This window comes from Nyctibius grandis, chromosome 12, assembly GCF_013368605.1.
Source record: "Nyctibius grandis isolate bNycGra1 chromosome 12, bNycGra1.pri, whole genome shotgun sequence".
NCBI lineage: Eukaryota > Metazoa > Chordata > Aves > Nyctibiiformes > Nyctibiidae > Nyctibius > Nyctibius grandis.
The window spans coordinates 22,360,886-22,374,533 of NC_090669.1; the positions used below are offsets into that span (position 1 = coordinate 22,360,886).

The 13,648-nt window shown below is 49.7% G+C and overlaps 1 protein-coding gene across 1 annotated transcript; it reads left to right on the forward strand.

The window, feature by feature from the left end:
- Positions 1-409: 409 nt before the first annotated feature.
- CYB5B (cytochrome b5 type B) lies at positions 410-13,432 on the forward strand. Its single transcript, XM_068411286.1, has 5 exons — positions 410-595; positions 8,833-8,961; positions 9,514-9,540; positions 11,134-11,165; positions 11,973-13,432. Exons 1-5 carry the CDS (start codon positions 443-445, stop codon positions 12,061-12,063), a joined length of 432 nt encoding a protein of 143 aa, XP_068267387.1. The 5' UTR covers positions 410-442; the 3' UTR covers positions 12,064-13,432.
- The last annotated feature ends 216 nt before the right edge of the window (positions 13,433-13,648 follow it).

Sequence of the window (13,648 nt, forward strand, 5' to 3'; positions counted from 1 at the left end):
ACCGCCACGGGCAGACTGCTGACGGGCACCTCGTTCTCCGTCGGCGCAGGCAGCGTGGGGCGGCGGAGCCGCGCCCCAAGGGGAGCCGGGGGGAGCGGGGGGCTGAGGGGAGCCGGGGGGCTGAGGGGAGCTGGGGCCGCCCCCGCAGGGCCGGGCCGGGCCGCGCCGCCTGAGGCGAAGCGAGGCGAGGCGAGGCGAGGCCCAGCGCCTTCCCGCCCTGTCGCTCTGGCCGCTCCCTATTGGTCAACACCCGGCGCCGCGCCCTCCCATTGGCTGCAGCCGGCGCCAGCAGTGGCCCCACCGCCGGTGCCGCTCGCTCCTCATTGGCCGGCGGGCTCGGCCGGGAGCCGCCGCGGGCCGTTAGCTGTAGGGGGCGGGCGCCATCGCTACGGCGGCTGCCGTGGGCCAAGCCTGTGGTTCCGCGAAGCTGCCGGTGGCCAGCATGGAGCCCGGGGAGCGCACGGAGGCCGGGGGCTGCGCGGCGGAGGCCGGGCCCTTCTTCACGCTGGAGGAGGTGGGGAAGCGGAACTCCAGCGGCGAGGCCTGGCTGGTTATCCACGGGCGCGTCTACGATGTTACCCGCTTCCTGGAGGAGGTGAGGCCGGGCGGGGCGGGGTCCCGGCCCGTCCCCGCAGGGGCCGGCGGGGGGAAGGACGGGGCCTGGGGGGGCTGAGGGGAGCGGGGAGGGCTTGGGGAGGGCGTGTGGGGCTGAGAGGGAAGGGGAGGGCCTGGGGGTGCGGGGGGCTGTGGGGCAGGAGCAGAGGGGTGGGAGGAGTGCCGGGTGGGGCAGAGATCCCGGGGCGAGGGGGGGCTGCGAGGGGCAGGAGGGCGAGTAGGCCCCGGGGTGGGGGGGGCTCCTGTGTCCCTGAAGCAGCTTTCTGGCCCCAGGCTGCCGGGCCTCGGCGGCCCTGAGGAGGGGTCCCTGAGGAGGGGTCCCGGGAGAGCCGCTGCGCTGCTGGCCACCTGTGCGGTGTGTGTGTGCTCAGGACAGCTCCTGCCCCTGCTCAAAGATGCCTGCAAGGAACGGGAGAGTGATGGCAGGTTGTGTGGGCAAAGGCCAGCCGAGCGCAGGCGTTGTGCTTCTACTCGTTTGAGTCAATTCCTGTTTTCTTAGGAAATCCGTTCAGGCATGCCTTACACGGGAGGTGCAGCTCTCCCGAAGCCTCGTTATTTCACTTCTGGTCTTGTAGGGTAAACAGTATTGAGCTGGATCAGTAGTGTAACTGTGACATCTCCAGGGACACCTCGGGACTTAAAGGAGCTGGGTGTTTAGCCTGGAGAAGAGGAGGCTCAGAGGTGACTTTAGTGCAGTCTACAACTACCTGAAGGGAGGTTGAAGCGCAGTGGGAGTCGGCCTCTTCTCCCAGGCAACCAGCAATAGGACAAGAGGGCACAGCCTCAAGCTTGGCCAGGGGAGGGTCAGGTTGGACATTAGGAAGCATTTCTTCTCAGCAAGGGTCATTAGCCATTGGAAGGGGCTGCCCAGGGAGGTGGTGGAGTCACCATCTCTGGAGGGGTTTAAGACAAGCCTGGCCATGGCACTTAGTGCCCTGGTCTAGTTGCCATGGTGGTGTCAGGCAATGGTTGGACTCGATGATCCCAGAGGGCTCTTCCAACCTGGTTGATTCTGTGAGAAAGTAATGGTGAGCATCTGCTGCACTGCTGCCTTCGCAGAGGTGACCATGCACGAGGGGTTCGGGAGGGGTGCAGTCTCTGCTGTGTAATCTCCGATTCCCTTGGATGTGGGGACAAAAATTGCTTCTGGACTTGATGCTTTTGACTTCTGTTTTTGAGAAGGTTGAGAGTGGGATCATTAGTACTTGGAGCTGAAAATAGACTGTGAAGAAATGGTAACAAAATTTCAAAGGGCTTTTATTGCAGCTTAAAATAACCCCACACCCTTTGTAGCATCTACAGGGTAACATACAAAAGTTAGTCTGAATGAGCTCTGAAAGAAGAGCATTTCGTTGAAAATGGGCGTGTTGCTGCTTGCTGGTTTTCCTTGTCTAAATTAAACTCTGATTTTCCTCCAGGCATGTATGATTAAAGCATGTCTGCTCTGTAGTCATAATGTATGACAAAGCCACCTTGGTGAGGGTGTAGAGGCTTATCAGATAGGAGGAGAGAATTATAACCTGGCAGCTTTTTCTTTTACAGTGGCCTGACAGCTGGAGGTAGTGGCTTTCTGTGTAGCTTTATTGTTGGACACAATAGGTTTAGTTCATTGGATCCAGCATCATAACGCTTCATTCAGAATCTCAGGTGCAGGATCTGAAAAGCTGCCTGCTGAGCAGCTGCTGTTCTTGGGTCTTTGGTACTGGAGAGAGACTCTAGGCACCCAGTACACTGGAAAGTAAAGTACATGGGATGGTGCCTGGTGGAAGCGTGGTGGTTTGGTGCTACAGAGCAGCAGTGGCATGAGGAATTACCAGCTGATGCTCAGCTGTTTGTGTTACAGGACATCCCGTGGGTCCGGCTGAGGTGAGGGACCAGCTGCACATGTAGTCGTGTGTATCTGCAACGAGGTGCAAACTGTGCTGTAGAGAGCCTATAGTCAGGGTGGGAAGGAGAAGATGATCGTGTTGAGTGTGAGTAACTCAGGGAGCTGTTAAATGGTGGAGCTGTGAGCAGGATTCAGGTACTCAGGTTCCTATTCCAGGGTCAGTTCACAAGAGCAGGAGTTTTCCAGCTGGTACATGAGGATTTTTGGAGCAGTAGGCTGCCTCCTATATGCATGTTTCCTCCAGTGTTTGGGCTCCCCGGCACTGAGCTGAACCTGGTGTCTGTCAAACCCCCGAGAGCGTGCACCCAGCCACCTCTGCTGATCGAACGGAACAGGCAGGGTGGCGGGTGGATTCAGAGGAACGTTTGCCATTCCACTAGTTTCTGAGATCTTTCCTGTTTGCCTGCATGTAAAGGTCTAGTACGAGAACCCGGGGACATCAAAGAAGCTGGCTGCAGCGAGGTTCAAAACAAACAAATGGTGTTTCTTCACGCAACAGGGAGCGGACCAGGGGAGCTCCTTGCCAAAGGTTGTTGTGGATGCAAGAAGGTTAAGCAGATTCATGGGAAGACCGGGCAAAAATGTGGAAAAGCAATTAACTGCTGGTTTCTAAATAACAAAACGCTGTGGGTTTAGGGAGAGCCAAGACCAGCTGGAGGTTGGGACAGTACTTGCAGAAACTACGTGCCTTGTCTTACCCGTGTCTCCGTGTTCCAGTTATGGTCACTGCTTGTTGCTTTTCAGGCTTAAGAGTTGGAGAAGTGTTTTCAAGATATTTCCCCCAGCGTGAATGAGGCTGTGTTTCAGGGCATGGTCACAGTCTTCACCTCGGAGTTCTCTGTGTAAGATACCAGCTGGGACGTGCTCCCTGGGACACCAACAGCAGTATAAATGAGCCCAGAAAAACACTTCACTCTCCCCGACTGAGGCAGGTTTAGCAGTGCCCTGAATGTTACCTTGAGATGATATTTCACATTGTCTTTTCCAAGCCCTTTATCCCATTTGTGTTTTAATGACCTGAAAAAGATCTACTTGGAGTAGGGAAAGGAAGAAGAATAAGGCTGCTGTTTGTGCCATGCTGGCACAACGCTCTGCTACGTACGCCCCTCACTGACAGAGTGAGACTTGTAAATGTAGATCAAGGCCTAATTTATTGGCAAAAATACACTTTATATCTGTTACCCCACTGTAATCAGTCGAGTGACAGGGGGACAACGTGTAGCTGATCAGAACCAGGAGTGTTTGTCTTGTTTAAAAGTTATGGTTGTCTGATAAACTGTTCTGCTTTAGAGCTCCGAGTTGCTGTAACTGCAGCTATCAGGGTTTCATTGGGTAATATTTCCCCTTGATCCTGTGTAGTCACTGAAGCAGTGTCTAATTGTTGCCTTTTCTGGCCTTTGGTCACAGATTATTTGAACAGGATTGCTGAATTCCACTGGAGCATTACCTCGGAGCGGTTGTGCAATCTCGAAGAAGCCTCACTGCTAAAAGGTCGTCGAATTTTGCTTCATGATGCCTGCGACTAGGTACAGCAGGTCAGCCATTAGCTAGCCAGCTCAAGATCTGTGTGGTGTTTGAAGCAGAGATCAGCTCAAACTTCCAATTTACTTTGTTATTTACTGTGTAATCGGAGTAACAATTAAGACATTTATCACATTGCAAAATCCTACTGAATTACAAGAATGTGAACAAAATGCCAGAGATGTGCAAAGACAACTGGAATGTCACAGATGTGTCTGAGAGACTGTGATCTTTTGTGCTTTAGAAAACCTGTAGGTGCCTGAGATGAAGTGTGATTATTTAAAATCTGAGATAGCCTTATGGCGATCATATAATTTTCTCCCAAATCTAGGTAACTGGACCACCAGAATACATGTTATTACTCCTGATGGCAGCAGTCTAGAAAAGCAAGTGTAGCCTATGGCTAGAGCAAGAAGGGCTGGCTGCTTGGGTGGGTGTGAATGATGAGTGAGGAAGCGGAGGAAGGCAGACGTACCTCCCGGAAGGCTCTTGGAGGTCTGGTACTGCTCACACTCAGGCCCTCACCACGCTGGCATTAACATCTGTGGCTTTTACCTTGTGCACAATCTGTAATTACTGGCTCATTTTTACAAGCATTCTTATGACAGAGGGACATGGTTTATCTCCACTTTTACATATGACTAGAAGAGTTTGGAGATGCATGTTTCTTCAGTATAGCCCTTTGTCTGCTATCTGAGACCACAAGACGCAGCAGCCACCACAGCTTTGTGTCCTGGCATGCGCTGCTGCTTCTGATGCCCCTGATAAGTGGGACTAGAAATCTGTTTGAACCGGTTTCCGAGTGGAACGAGCCTGGGTTGTGACAACTCTAACCCAAACTGGTCAGCTGGTTTCAAGGATAACGTTCTTCAAAAGAAGGAAATACTCTCCTACTGACAGCCTCTCTTTAAAATGATATGGTTCTAACAGAAGTTACGGTCTTTCCAGGCACGTACAAGGCTAAGGCAGGGTCTGTGCGCAGAAGAGCTGGTAATTAAGAACATTATCATTATCACTGAGACGAAAGTAAAGAAGAGGGAAGTAGCAGATGGTTGCTTACACCAAAGAGGCAGCAAGTTTTTAGACTCTTACCTCCTTTCTTACCTGCACCAGCAGTAAGAACCCAATATCAAATACCTTTCTTTGTCTTTCTGCATTTAATTCCTGCGTACTCTGGTGTATCTGACACCAGAACTCTGCGAGGGAGCAGGAGGAATGTCAGAGATCTGTTTTTGCTCATGCTGACTTGCTCCAGCTTTGCAGAGGTGTTTTCGAGGAAACCTGTTCCCTGTCTTACAACAAGCTTTGAAGGGTGTGTGGCTGACGAACACCACGTGTCTGGGTGGCTGCTTGCCCTTGTGTTCTGGCTTGTATGGTACTGGCACGTTGTTATTGCCCAGCAACACTCTTCCCTTTCCTGGCTTATTTCTCTAATGCTGGGGGCTAGGAATGAAAGCTCTTGCACCCCTCCTCAGCCTGATGATCTTGCCTTACCTGATCCAGCAACCTAATTAGTCGTAGAGCTTAGTGTTGCTTCTGAGCTCGTTTGTAGTGTACAGCGGGTCTGTAACGGCGGTTGCCAGCCAGACCAGCAAACAGGCACCAGGAGCTTGTGAAAAGGCAGCTCCAGGCTCTCGCCTTCTGCAGCGAGTTCCCGTGTTGCACACTCGGAAGCCTTTGCTGCGTGCCTGTGGTTCTGACCTGCTGCTGCTTCTTGCTCGCTCCACGTCCCTTCTAAAGGCCACACAGACAGAGCATCTTCTGAGGCCTCGTGAGTAAAGACAACCTGGCTGGCTGAACACAGAAGATGGACTATATGAGCTGCTAATGAGGGGGAGAGTCATTAAGGGCAAAATTTCTTTGCTCGCCACCTCAGAGCATCAGTGGCGTATTTAAAGTGAGTTTGAAGCGAATATGGGGTTGTACAACTCCCTACTTCTGCTGTTCGCTGGACCCCATTTGGAATTTGGAGAACTTGATTCAAAGGTCACACTGAAATGATGCTTTTGAGAGCACCTGCTGTAGCTGTGAGTATTGCAGAGCATGAGGGACCCTTGGGTTCTTCCCCCCCAAATCTCCTGGCTGAGGCAAGAGCAGGCTGGCCTCTCTTCTGCCCCACCGAGGCCGGGGGCTCTGGAGGGTGCCTCGTACTCGTGCTGGCTCTTGTGCTTTCACTTCCAAATGACAGGGTTCTCCCTGTGAAGCTGTTTGCTCTGCTCAGTGGCGTGGGTCATCCCCTTCCAGAACTGCTGCTTCCAGACTGCTAACGGTGCTGTCGATGCGTACTTGATTTATGGTGCATGCTGAAGGCTCCAGTGACAGGGAGGTTCCAGTTCTATCACTGTTGTGGAGGAAAACTTCCGAGGAATGGCACTTGGGCCCACCTCTTGTTCTCATTTTTCAGCCATTGTTTCCTCTGGAAGTACATTTTTTTTCCCCCATTTTGCAACACTTTCAGTTTTCATGTTTTCCTGCAGGAGCTGTAGCTTTGGGAAGTTTTGTGGCAGAGTAAATGACTTCCTGTGTAAACGGTCTGGTTTGACATTTGCTGGGGTATGACAAGGTAAGAATTGTCTGGCTGCAGTTGTGGTTGTCTAGACCAGGGAGTCTTTTCAGAAATATGATGGGCCAGAATGTTTTGAAGTTTTTTCTTTTGGCTTGGTGGTTACAGTGAAGGACAGATGTGCATGAATAAATAAGTCTTTTTCTTACTTGTGGATTTAGCGAGTGCATAGAAAGGCTTCAGACCCAAAGATGTAAAGAGGGGTAAAATTTACCGTTCTTGTCTCTTGTGTGTGCAAAGACTGGATGCCACTGAAAGCCACTATCCACAGCGTGTTCCCTGTTACTGCAGGCTTTTGTCTGCCCTTTTAGGGTGGATGATTAGGAAAGCAAGGTTGTCTTCTTAAAATTCAGTTCCTGTTTTTTTCCATCTGAAAAAAGATTTCTGGTGAGACATCCCTAAGGAGTTCTTCTCGAAGGCTTAAAGTAAATGACCAGCTTTTCATCCCTTAGTTTCTGTGGATCTTTGCAAGTGTGCTTATAAAATAGTTGAAAATTGGACAGTAACATGCATAGACAATATACAGCATCCTGCTACTGCAGCCAAGTCTGGGAGTGTGATGTAAGCGGTGCAGAAATGATCTAAAGGGTGGTCTTGCTGCAGCCTCTGTTCCCATTAACTCCCTCATGTGAACAGAGGGACGCATCCAACTCTGCAGTGAGCTCGTTCACAGCTACCCCAGCAGATAATCGCTTCCTTTTCTGTTTTTGTAGGGTAGTCCCTGACCTGACTCCCTCCGAGATCAAGCGAGCCTGAGGGTTGGTGTGGGAGAACGGGCAGCGAGACCTGTTGCCAGGCACGGAGGGAATGAGCAGATTGGAGCCTCGCTTGGTTTTACAGCTGAGGCAACCTAATAACTGACTGCTAACCACGCTGTGTCCTGGGACTGCAGACTTTGCCCTTCGTGGCTGCTGAGAAAGCTCCGTGTTGATTTGTTACATACCTGGACAATAAAGGGATTTATTCAGAATAAAGAGCTCTGATAGGAGGATTGCAGCAGCTCACTGGAGTAAACAACTGGACTGTTTTTGTGTCCATACTGAGTACGTTTGGTATGAGGTGTGATAGCCAAGTGGGGATATTTAGACTTTTGGCAGCAAAACCAGACAAACTGAAGGAAGAGGGGCAATGCCAACTGTTCTGTGTCTGTGGGAAGGGAAAGGATGTTACAGAGAGAAACAGGTGTGTTAGTCCTTTGATTGGAAATTTAGTCTGACACGTCTTCTCCAGTTCCAGGCTCGTAGCTGCTAGAGGAATTTCAGGCAGCAGTGAACAAGTCTCATCTTCTCAACTAGCATATTTAGTGCTTGTTGCCTGGTGCTGTAGAAAACCAGGTTAGTCCCTGTGTGTGCACTCAGAAGCCTGACCACTTTATTGGTGTAACTGGAGTAGCTGATAGTTTGAACTATTTGTTCACACTGACACTGTAAAGAGATTGTACTTTGCTGGCCCTGTGGTTAGCGCTTTCCTGTTCCTGGAATAATGGTATTGACAGTGCTAGAGAAGAGCCCAACCCACCAAGGAAAACAGAATTGCACCAGGTTTTTGTCAGTTCGTGCTTCTTGGTCCGACACTTGCCCGTGACCATCTACCACCAACAGAAATGCCAGTGTCGTTGTGGAGCATCCTGGGGATTTGGTGCTTTTGTTGTAACTTCTGTTCTCCTCCACTCACTGCACAGCTACGTGCAGAGAGAGGCTGTCAGCCAAATAATGTTATTTTTTTGTAGTACCTGAAGAAGTAGAACATAATTTCCTCCGCTGGTGTCTGTAAAGGCAGTGTTGTCTTGCGCTTCACTAGCAGCTGAGTTGCCTCAGAAAAGTTCTTAAGGAGAAAATCGTGCAGGAGAGGCTCCTCTGCAAGCAAGGCAGTCTGATTTAGGCAGTGAAGCCCATGAAAAGCTACATGAGGATATCCTTTCTGTTGTGTTATTTTTTGTGCCCAAATCCGTTACAGAATCACAGAAGGGATAGCTTGGCTGTGGGGTGTGAAGCCGTGCTTCCCTGTGCAAGCTGTTTGGAAGGGTTTTTATTTTATGCGTGGTATTTCCCAGGCTGTGCAGCACACGTCGTTCTCTGTCGATTCCTGAAGGAGAGGTTGGACAATCAGATCTGTGGTAGATTTTCTTGATGGTGTTGGTTTGAGGCATCCGTGATGAACAGAAAGGTTTAGAAGGAAGGCTGGTGAGACTCTTGGTATCTTTTTTGCATCTAACCCTTTGCTCACCTGAAATCTTCTCTTCCAGCATCCAGGTGGAGAAGAAGTTTTGCTCGAACAAGCTGGTAGAGATGCTACAGAGAGCTTTGAAGACGTTGGGCATTCCACAGATGCCAGGGAAATGCTCAAGCAGTACTACATCGGGGAGATCCACCCGGTAAGGACCAGCTGGCTGTGACAGCCTCTTTCAGACACTGCCTGGGACTGTGTAAAAGTGACACTCCTTTGTGTAACCCACTAAACACATACACCATGATGTGTCTTGCGAAGTAAGTAAGTAGTTAAGGGTTTTAGGCAGTCTCTGTTGTTCAGGATTTCTGTTGAGGAAAGAGGATCTCTGCTGAGGAAACAGAACTAAATTAGTCTTTCCACCATTCAGAACAGATTTCTCACTGCAATTAAATCAGGGGCACTTAAAGAAGCTAATCTAATCAGTTCCCTCCTTAGCTGGTGGTACCATAATTTCCCCTTGCCTTGTAATTTAGAATTCAGGAGGGTGAGAGATCACAGGGGCACGGCACAAACACCAGCTTCCTGCCTGCTACAAAGACGGTGCATTTGGGTGCTGAAGGAAGGAGTCCTTTGAAAACTGAGTCAGGCAATTACCCTGTGATGAGGACTGTGTACAGAACAATGCCCTCATAAAGACTGCAGGTCTCTCTTGAAGTCTCTTATCTTTTTTTTTCTTCTTTTTTTTCCCCCTTGACAGCATGATCGTAAAAATGAAGGTTCTAAGGTAAGCTATTAGTGTTTTACTTTTCCATTTTAATGCTGTGGAAACAATATTATGAACACAGAAGTTGTCACAAGCCTTTTTTTTTTCTTTTTCCTGTGGAGCTGGTGGCTTTGTGTTTACACAAACTACGGTAATGGATAAATCTTCCAAGCAAATTATACCTTTGTTTTTGTTCTGAAGCTCAGCAGTCATCTCAGTGTGAAATTGGAAGTGTTTGCTTGTGCCCTCTCTTCCCTGACATCAGCGATGTTGTTTCCACACCTTGAGCCACAGGCCACTTTTTTGCATTACCCGCTATGTCCTGACCACTGAACTGTTAGTGTTGGTACATTCTTCAAGCCAGGAGACAGGCACAGCCACCGTGGGGTTGGCTGTGAAACAAGAATTCTCTGTTAACTGCCCCAGTAATCATTGGTGTTGCTTAAAACTCAGGTACTCCTGGATTAGAACAGGGCACAGCGTTGAAAAAATGCCCTTGAAATGGATGATGGTAATAAATAGACTCATGTCTCAGAGGTAAACATGTGCCTTGCGGCTGGCTTCTCTTCTCGTTTGGCTTGAAGGCTTGGACAAGGCGCAGCTCTGCCTTCAACAAGGCTCTCATTAGGTGGTGGTCAAACCCAGGCCACTGCAGAGCAGCAGGAATCGAGGGGGAAGCTGTCCGCAGGGAGAGCAGCCACTGAACCCCTTGGGAGTGTTTGCTCGCTGCAGTCAGCCATAGGAAGAAGAACTCGGGCTGGGTGAAGCCTGCCCTTAGTTATAACACTGCGTGATTATGCATATATTCACCCTAGAATTTACTGTTTGGTTCAACTCTCTCTCATAAACACAGACCACAGAAGTTGTAGGTGTATATTCTTGTGGCAGCTCAGAGGTCGCTCCCCACAGATAAGTGTCAATGTTTGGCATCCACTGAATGTATCGTGGCAGAAAAGCAAGCACTAGGGCTCCCAAGAAGTGGAGATACTTGTGTTTAGGATGGGCAGGAAAAGTGATTTTTGGTTGGGAGGTGTTAATTAAACTGGCGAGCAGCAACAGCCATCGAGGAGGAGGCTGTAGTGTTGATGAAAGCCTAAATGAGAATTGCAGCTGATGGGGGGGGAAAAAGTGTTTAAATTCTCAGAGTTTTATGAAAGGAGAAGTATAAAAGTTTGTGTGCAGGTTGCGTGCAAGGGGAAAGTTGAAGAGAACATTGTGTGGTTCAGGGGTCAGGCAGCAGGCGAGCAGTTGGGCCGTGGGCAGGGGTTTGGAGGGGGAAGGACTGTCCCTGTCGGAGCGCTGCTTATCGTCCACAGTGTATAAAACAACGGGCTATTTTGTGAGGTAGTGAGCAAGACCTGTTTTTGAGAGGGGTGCAAGTTCCAGTGTGATGTTGATGACTGGGTGGGAGGGATTGGATTGATGGAAAGAATGTGGAGGTGAGGAGGAGGGCAAACGTTCCCAGAACATCCGCGCTTGTGGCAGAGGGCGTTTGGGAGAGGAGGGGAGGGTTATTTTTCCTCTGTATTTGTAATCACGTGTTCAGTCTCGTAGGCTTATTAGCACATGTTTAATCTTTCTTTTTTCCTGCTAACTCCCTCTTTCTTCCTGCAGGATCCAAGTATGACATCCTCAGGCCAAGCAAGGTATAGTATCCTCTTAAAAATAAGAGTAAGAAATTGAGGGGTTAGGACTCTCCATTGTAGAACTGCATATTAACTCTTAATGGGCAGGAAAAAACCCAGGGATGTTACTGTGCTGCCTTTCCAGCAAGGAGATAGTCCAAAATAAGTTGCCAATTTGGGTGGTCGCTGCAGGTAACACAACAGTGATGGGCATTTTTTTAGAGGATCTTTACTGTGACCAGCCCCGTTTAGCTGAAAATCCAGGAGTGCTCACAACCCGAACAGGGCCCTCGTCTTTCGTAGCTGATGCAGAACTTTTTTGCACAGGAGGCTGCTGAAGGTGAGCCTGTGGCCTCTAGTTTATGAGTGAGGAAGATTTATTGTGGGATAGCTGTAGCAGTTTCCATCCCTGAGTCAACTCAGCTGTTTGTACAGCACAAATTACAGTCTGATTTATTTAAGGGGGGGAAAAAAAAAAAGCCCACAACAACAAAAAGCCCAAAGTGGTTTCTGTATGTGCCAGGCTGGAAACTTCAGCAATTCAGCTGCTATTTTATGAGCCACCAAGCCACCCTTGCAGGCGTAGGGGCCTCTGGCAGGGGCTGGGCAGAGCCCTGAGCCCGGGGACTGCCAGAGCTGCCCAGCCCCGTGAGCCAAGGCCCCTATGGTTGGTCTGTTAGCTGATGGGAGACAGGTCCCGAGAGTTCCTGAGATGAAAACAGACATGTAATAAGTGATTAACATCTCGAATGAATTATTAACTTGATACTTTCTTCTGGTTTATGTTGTGTGTAATTTTTTAATTTTTTTTGTTTTTTCTCCCCATAGTTTCTGGTCAACATGGCTAATCCCCATCTTTGGAGCGCTGGTCATAGGTTTAATGTATCGCTATTACATGTTGGATGGGAGAACCTCTTGAACTGACCTCGCTGGGACCTCAGCCTGAAAGAGAGGGTGTGAGAGCGAGCGCATGCACGCAGCACGTCGAGTTCTGCTTCCCTTAACTTCTTCTGCCTTGCTTTTAGCTTTGAGGCTGTCAAGTGATGTTGATATCCATGGGACCAAGCTAATACCAGACTCTATCCTAACTCTGGGACCCACGGACCTGTCCAAGCGCAACCTCCCGGTATTCTCCTACATTTGTGTGTGGCCTCCCTCCCGTGTGCGTGCTCCTGCGCTCGCTCCCTCACTCTCTCTTGCTCTCTGAAGTAAACCACTGACAACCTTTTTTCTTTCAATGCCTTTTCGTTAAGCCAGACAACGTGAAGCAGCTGCTCGTGAGCCTGTGGGTTTGCCTCAGTCCTTCACGTAGCGTTGTTAGAAATAAACTGCAAGTTGTCTGCAGTTCTTTCCAGAAAAGATGTCCGGAGATTCGGTTCCGCAGTAACTTTCCCCGTGCATGCAGGCAACACTAATTGGAGCAGCAGGAAATTGTTAGCTTTGCTACCTCTTTCTGTACGTGTCTGTTTTTAACGGTTAAACAAATATAAGTATTTTAAAAGCGATTCTGTTCATTTTGTAATATTTGTACTTGTCCCTTTAAAATGTATGTTCTGTGAAACAATTTATACCTTGAATCCTGATTTGTTTGGGTGCTTTTGTGCTCTCTGTGGCAATGCCAGAAGGGGGAACTGACATGTGGCTTCTCGAAATGCAGATTTTTCTTTCTCCCTGAGGTTTTGATCTGACACATGTATTGGAAACAAAACTCATTCTTACTGTGAATGTACACCGGGGCGGGGGGGGCACCAAATAAATCCGGTCTCTTCTCCCTAAATGAAAAGGGAAAAGAGATTCATTTTGGATTTGTGCATAATGCTGGTTTTGTCTTGGAATGAGGAGGATATTTCTCTGTTCCTCTGGTTTTGTGTATCGTGCAGTCGGCTTCCAACAGGGCAGAGACAGTGTAAGGTATGATTCGTGTGTTGGGATGTGAATCTTTCCAGCTCTTCCAGCACGTTGGTCTGTGGCTTCAGGATCTGCTAAGTAAAGGGAATTTCCTTGACAAAGCAGAATGTAACTGTTAGGTGGGTCGGTGGTGTGTGGAGGCTGGGTGGGAGGTCTGAGCGCATCCCTGGTTTTGCTGATACAGGGAAGGAACGACGAGAGAACGGGGCACAGAGCTCTCCATGCCACCCAGGTCAGACCTGGGAGCCTCGGCTGCCGCCCCAGGGTGGCTGGGCAGTGCCCTGTCCTGAGCCGGGGGACCCATGAAATGCTGTTCCTTGTGCCCGGAGACCATCTGCCCAGCGAGACGTGCTGGCTGTGTATCTGCCATGTTCAATAAATGTGTACAACGAAAAGGTGCACGATTCTGTTTTCAACCAGGCACAAAACATTTAGTGAATCCATCCCTGCATAAAGGTGCTGCCCGGCTGCCAGCCTGGGCGGGCGCCTGTCGTGGTGGGGCTGGAGGAGCCGGTGTCCCCTGTATTTACAAACCTGACAAGCTCCTGTCGCCTGTGCTCGAGGCGCAGGATCTCTGCTGCACCTCGGTGGGAATT